The sequence below is a fragment of the Lactuca saligna genome, chromosome 3, assembly GCF_052625555.1.
Source record: "Lactuca saligna cultivar CGN05327 chromosome 3, ASM5262555v1, whole genome shotgun sequence".
In the NCBI taxonomy this organism is placed as follows: domain Eukaryota; kingdom Viridiplantae; phylum Streptophyta; class Magnoliopsida; order Asterales; family Asteraceae; genus Lactuca; species Lactuca saligna.
In genome coordinates, this window is record NC_136419.1 from 10,991,717 (window position 1) to 10,998,652 (window position 6,936).

General features: G+C 31.6%; 1 protein-coding gene and 1 long non-coding RNA gene across 2 annotated transcripts; one reads left to right on the forward strand and one right to left on the reverse strand.

Moving 5' to 3' along the window:
* Window positions 1–215: 215 nt before the first annotated feature.
* Window positions 216–4,144, forward strand: LOC145034457 (3-oxoacyl-[acyl-carrier-protein] synthase I, chloroplastic-like). The gene is made up of 8 exons (XM_078982875.1): window positions 216–653; window positions 738–1,096; window positions 1,165–1,596; window positions 2,628–2,801; window positions 2,905–3,018; window positions 3,133–3,234; window positions 3,334–3,400; window positions 3,840–4,144. The coding sequence occupies exons 1-8, from the start codon at window positions 554–556 to the stop codon at window positions 3,905–3,907; spliced, it is 1,416 nt and encodes a 471-aa protein (XP_078839001.1). The 5' UTR covers window positions 216–553; the 3' UTR covers window positions 3,908–4,144.
* A 1,087-nt stretch (window positions 4,145–5,231) lies between these two features.
* LOC145034458 (uncharacterized) lies at window positions 5,232–6,405 on the reverse strand. The gene is made up of 2 exons (XR_013678072.1): window positions 5,967–6,405; window positions 5,232–5,640 (listed from the first exon to the last, which is right to left on the reverse strand). It is a non-coding gene; the product is annotated as an uncharacterized LOC145034458 (long non-coding RNA).
* Window positions 6,406–6,936: the final 531 nt, after the last annotated feature.

Consider the following 6,936-nt stretch of genomic DNA (forward strand, 5'->3'; position numbering starts at 1 on the left):
CACATGAACCATTTCCGTAATTTACTCTTTGGTTTATTAAACCTAACGAATCAATCAATATTAAACGTAATTCACTCTAAAAAACTGAATGCAGTTAAGGATGGGCCGGGCTCTTTCAATCTAGCGACCACCGGTCCATCGGACTATAAACGCAAAAACGTTCAAAATTATGAACTAATATCAAAATATACAAATTTGGAATTTTAGGAGTCATGATGAGGGAGGAACAAAACTAATGAACATGCAGAAATGGGTTATCAACTACCCGGCGAGAATGGTTACCAAGAGTCTTTCAACACATACACTGGTTGGTTTGATGGTGAATGACAAGATTCAATCTCCATGAAACCACCATAAATCAATATTTCACAATCATACTCTGTTTTCACTGGAGATTTTCATCAAACACCGGTTGCAAGAGTTTCCATAACAGTTGCTCACATGGTTATCTGATCACTGAAAACCTACTCTTTCATTATCCTATCTACGATTTTTTGACCTTGAGAGAGGGAGAGAGACAGAGACAGAGATCAAGAAGGAGGAATAGGGAGAAATGGCAAGCATTGCAGCCGCTTGTTCTACTGGTTTGATTTTTAGAAGCAAGGATTCAGAAAACAATAAAGCTTCTATGCTTCAACATAATGGTTTTAGAGGTTAATTAGTGATCGTTTTAATCTATTTTACTATATAGTGCTTTTAACCCTAACTTTCTGTCATGATCTTTGATATTCTCCCAGCTTCAAAATCTAGAGCATTCAAGGCCATGGCGACACAAACCGTTTCATCTCCTAAAAGAGAAACAGACCCAAAGAAGAGGATTGTGATTACAGGAATGGGAGTTGTTTCTGTTTTTGGTAACGACGTTAACACATTCTACGACAAACTTCTCGAGGGTGAAAGCGGAATAACCCTAATAGACAAATTCGATGCTTCAGCATTCACTGTTCGTTTCGCGGGTCAAATTCGCAATTTTTCATCGGTAGGTTACATCGATGGTAAAAACGACCGGCGTCTTGATGACTGTTGGAGGTATTGTCTAGTTGCTGGCAGAAAAGCTCTGGATGATGCCAACCTCGGCCAACAAATTCTCGAAACTGTGAGTCCTCTTAATTTGATTATAAATTATATATGAACAGATTGACAAACAAATTTTTTAAAAAGCAGATGGATCGAACGAGGATAGGAGTCGTTGTGGGATCAGGGATGGGAGGTATGACAACATTTAGCAATGGTGTGGAAGCACTGATTCAAAAAGGGTTCAAGAAGATCACTCCGTTTTTCATTCCTTACTCGATTACGAACATGGGATCTGCATTATTGGCGATAGATAGAGGGTTAATGGGGCCAAACTACTCGATTTCAACAGCTTGTGCGACTGCAAACTATTGCTTTTATGCGGCAGCGAACCATATCAGAAGAGGAGAAGCGGATATCATGGTCGCCGGTGGAACAGAAGCTGCAGTTAACCCTACAGGTGTCGGCGGTTTTATAGCCTGCAGGGCTTTGTCTCAACGAAACGACAAACCCCACAAAGCTTCTCGACCATGGGACCAAGATCGTGATGGTTTTGTCATCGGTGAAGGTGCAGGCGTCCTGGTATCTCACCTCTCTATGATTCTATCTCTATCTCTATCTCTATCTATGGGCCTTCAATCTTCATCTTCCTTGTTTATTTGTTGTGACCCATAACATAACTATAATATTATGAGCCCAAGCCCAAGATTGATCCAGCCCAAAATTACCCAAATAGTGTTTGACCCATAATGAGGCCTAAATGTGTTAAGCCTGGTCCAAAATCTTGGGTTCTTTTTTAAATAATATATTTAGATAGATTGTATAATCGGTTGAGTGAGAGGAAATGAATGTGTCTTTGTTACCTAATCTTTTATCTTTTATATTTATATTGTTATCCTTTAATCAAACTTCTTTCCGGGAGATGATTCCTACATGAATGTATTTTTTGCATACATAACAAGCAATAGTTTAAGTTTTCAAATATTATATTATACAAATTCATAAAACGTAAACTTTTGTATATTTATGTCTTTTAAAAATATAAGCTACTTGTTATTAAAGGTAGTTAATGAAAACAAGTTATATAAAGATTTAAAACTATTATTGACTAGGGCTACTTATTATGAAATAAGATGGAACTGAAAACAAAATATAGTTGTTCATTAAATAATTTAATGATAATCTAAAAGAAAAACATTTGGCATATATTCAAATAATATAAAATTATAATGTAACTGTTAAAAAAATTCCAACCACCCATTTGATGTCATTCATGATTCATACAATAATGATAAATTTGAGAAAGTATTTATGTTTGGTTGTAGCTATTGAAATTTAGTAATTAAAAATATTAATCCTTTGAGTTGTATAAGCTTTTGGTTATTATCATAAACTGAAAATTACTAATGTGGAAGTCCAACAATATTGTAAACATGTTTTTTCGAATATCGTAATCATTTGCAATTTCAGTTTATCGGTCAATTATTATTTAGCATCATTTTTAGACAGAAAAGAATAATAAAAAGGCCATTTTTTTTATATTCAGATTCGTTAGTCCAAAAAAAGAAACAGTATTAATTATATGAATTGTAAATTGGAATATTTTTTCACAGATAATGGAAAGCTTGGAGCATGCAAGTAAAAGAGGAGCCAATATTATTGCTGAATATTTGGGTGGAGCCATAACATGTGATGCTCATCATATGACAGATCCTCGTAAAGATGGACTTGGAATTTCTTCTTGCATCACCAAATGTTTACAAGATGCTGGTGTTTCTCCTCAAGAGGTCACACACATTTCTATAACTTAATTAATTAATTACACAAAAAAATTTGTTACTAAGTAAAGTTTAGTACCCAATTAAATTGACTTCACTATTGAATTTAAAGGTGAATTACGTGAATTGTCATGCAACATCAACCCTAGCTGGGGATTTGGCTGAGGTTAATGCCATTAAAAAGATCTTTAAGTGTACATCTGAAATGAAAATGAATGGCACAAAGGTATGTACAACATTTAATTAAAATGCATTATTGTTTTAATATATATAGCTACATTATATAATGACACAATTAATTAATTAAGGAAATGACTATTCAATATTAATAATGACTTAGTCAATGATCGGACATGGCCTTGGAGCTGCTGGTGGATTGGAAGCCATTGCATGCATAAAAGCAATCAACACTGGCTGGCTACACCCTACGATTAATCAAGATGTACGTGCTACAAATAAATAATATTATTTTTTAGTATTTTAATTGTCTTTTGATTAACTCATTTTGATCATTATCAATTTTGTTCGATCATCCATGTAGAACTTGGAGCCTCAAGTTGATATCGATACTGTCCCAAATGTTAAGAAACAGCATCAAGTCAACGTGGGTACGTACGTATGTCATCTTATTAATTTGTTATTATCTGAAAAATACAAAATAATAATAATAATAATAATAATAATAATAATAATAATAATAATAATAATAATAATTTTTTAGGATCTGTTGATAATTGTTGATTGAATCAAATAGATTGAATTAAAGTCTGGTTGTCTGAATCAGACATAACTTAAATATGACTGAGTCAGAGACATATAAGAGCTTCTGACGTGTAACTTAATTGGTAAGGCGTGGGGAAGACTTACATTGATAATATATACGGCACTAACATATACGGCACTGAGTCAGATGTATCTAAGTATAATATAAAACAGTCTGAATATAACTTGAATCATACTCAGTCTGTTGGTAAACCCGGTAAAAAACATATCAAAGACCCTTTTAATATCTTTACCGTATTTTAACGTTTTGTTATCTTGCTGCAGCCATATCCAACTCATTTGGGTTCGGTGGGCACAATTCTGTTGTTGCATTCGCTCCTTTCAAGCACTAATTAAACAAAAGGTCTATCTATGTTTTGCACAGAACTTTAATGCATTGTATATGATGAATTCCAGATTGATGAACTTAGTAAACAAACACTTAATTTTACATTAAAGTGTCACCAGTTATTGGTCTGATAAGTGCAAGCCTTAAAGCCGGGTATAGCATTAGCTATCAACTTTTTAATTAATTTGTGTTATTTTTATTAGTTCTTGTTTTTCTTTAATGAAAAAGCATTGTCATTAAACGTCATTTGTATCATCACACGCAACTTCTAAATTAAATTATATCTCCAAAAAAATATTAATTAAGAATGAAAGCGAGGGAGAGAGAGTTCAACTTGCAAGTTGATTAATCTTTTAATTTTCTTTTGACAGCTGGAATTGATAGGTAAAGGTGTTACTTTCATAAGACCTTCTGTTTTTAGTGAACGTAATATCAAGATTAAGTTCTCAATCTAAACCTTAAAAAAATATCATTAAATCTTGATAAAGCAAGGGCTGACACTATTTGATATTGACATCAAGAGGTTAAATTTGTCATTAACAATGTTTTGTTATTCCTTCCTTGTTCTTTCCTATGAATACAACTTAAATGTGCTCATCATTGTTGTTCTAATAAGCCCCTCTTTCGCTTTTCATGAATCACAAAAATCACATCGGGTATAAAAGATTAGTTATTATTATTATTTTTTTTTCTATTGATACATTTTTATAATTCATTAACTTATTTTAACAAGTTCAACCCTTTTAGCATGTGTAAGCAAGAATACCATTAGGTTGAAAATTTTGCTTTATTATTATGGTTCGTTCAATGGTAGTTGTTGGATGAGAAAACAAATGTTTTAAATCACACGTGTTACAAAATATAATAATACTTAATGTCACGGAAATCAAATAATCGTAGTGTTGAATAGGATGGTGAAGTTTAAAAACAAACTACGGAAGAATCCCGCGTTGCGGGGTTGGATATGCTCACATGAAAAAAAATTCTTTAGTTGAATTTCAACATTTGACTATTGCAGTGTCGTATTGAGCTACAAAATTCATATGCATTTGTAATGATTCATGGATTAAAAAAAAAAAACTTTTATGGCAACAATTTGAAGGTCCCTTTTGTTTGTGAAATATCATTTGCTAAGAAATCTGTCCAAAAGGCTAACACTTTGGAACATACATCACTCATCAATCAATCAATGCATTTGGTTTAATCTGATTCTATTGTTGTCTATTCCGTTGTGTTCGGTTGTAACAAAAACATATTCTTTAAAAAATCAAAAATAATAAAAAAAAAAACAAAGGGTAAGATCTTATTGACCGATTAAGAGGTAATACTTGATAAAACAGACGTACTGAGTGTCTAACTGAATAAGAGGTTACTTTTACTCATCCGATAAGAGGCAAAACAAACAACCCTTTACTTTCCCTTTCTATGAATTCTATTATGACAAAATTAGAAATCTACATGATAATAGATTTTCTTATAATAAGTGGCAATCCTTGGAAGTGTGGTCATAAAGTACCTCTCTCTCTCTCTCTCTCTCTCTCTCTCTCTCTCTCTCTCTCTCTTGTAGGTCACAAAACAAAAAAGGGGTTCGAGGGTCTTCACATCATCTTCTAAACTGGTCTTTGCATCACCACACAAACATATCTTCGGTTTACCAAACAAAATCAACTGATTGTTAATTTGATTGCAGAAATTATAGAAAGTTTAGATTTTTTATTCACCGACTAGGTTTTCGACCTGCTAAATCGCAAAGAAACAATATAGGAAAAAAGATTGGTTATCAACAAATCTAAAAGAGAAAAAAAAAATCTTCAACAAAAATTTAAATATAACTACTTCAAGTATGTGCAAAACAAATAAAATAAAAAACTATAATGTGGTAGTAAAAAGTTTGGTTTTATATTTTCTTAAAATTAATGTATTTGCATATAAAGATCAGTTTATTTCTATCGTGACTACAAAATATAGAGAAAACTTAGAAACTTGATTTATTTCAGATTGATTTTTGTCGTTTTGAAATTTCAATGACACAATATATGAAACTAAAAATGATAGCAACATACTTAACAAAGAACACAAATGAAGATTTTGACCACCAGCCTCTTTAGTATAACTATAGTTTCTTACATTATACCCTGCTTAACATATGCAATAAAAATGTTCAAATGAAAGTTAGATGGAGACAGTAAATGAATAAAATGTATAAATCCAATAAAAGAGAGTTTAACTAACCTTATTACAATATGCTAGGAAAAATCAAAAATAATTGAAACATTTAGTGACCGAATTATAAAAAGTACGAAAATGTAAGATTAATCCATTTACTCCTTTTGTGTGTGATTGTTATGAGAAAGGGTAGTTCATTTGTGGTACCAATTGGAGCGATAAAGAATTATGTTTCTAAATATAAAATTCCACCAGATATATATTTATAAGAAATGAACCTTGCGTTCACGAATAATGTAGACAGTCTCTTGTGAATTAAAAAAAAAAAAAAAAAAAAAAAAAAAAAAAAAAAAGACAAAGTTGAGGCCTTAAAGTGAAAAGAAATACACAAAAAATGAACTTTCCACCAATTGATACTACATAAAATTTGTTTTTTACTCTATTTTACAACGAAGAAAAAACAAAATTGAACCTTAAAATCAAAAGTTGAGAACTAATTAAAAATCCAATTTCATACAAAATTGACGTCTAAAAGTGAGAAAAGTACATAATTGCAAGATATTCTTAGGTGATCAAAAGTAAAGAGGTAGTGGGGAAGGACTAAAATTCTATGTTGTTCCACCAATGTAGATGACACAAACCTTTTTGTTTTACCTCTTTATATACCACATATCTCCTATTAAGAATGATTTTTTTGTGGGTTTCTCTAAAAATTAAGATAAGCACCTCTCCATCCACCTTGAGCCCTAAAAAAATTCTTGATAATTAATATTTAATACAACCCCTTGGCCTCAACAAATTAACAAAAACATATAGTAACAAAAATAAGAATAACAACATGCTAAATTTTAACAATTAATAATCCAC

Excerpts from the sequence above, each read along its gene's own strand:
- LOC145034457 (XM_078982875.1), top strand. The coding sequence starts at position 554 with ATGGCAAGCATTGCAGCCGCTTGTTCTACTGGTTTGATTTTTAGAAGC. Across the intron at positions 2,802-2,904 it reads CTGGTGTTTCTCCTCAAGAG|GTGAATTACGTGAATTGTCA; the intron begins GTCACACACATT and ends TTGAATTTAAAG. Across the intron at positions 3,019-3,132 it reads TGAAAATGAATGGCACAAAG|TCAATGATCGGACATGGCCT; the intron begins GTATGTACAACA and ends ATAATGACTTAG.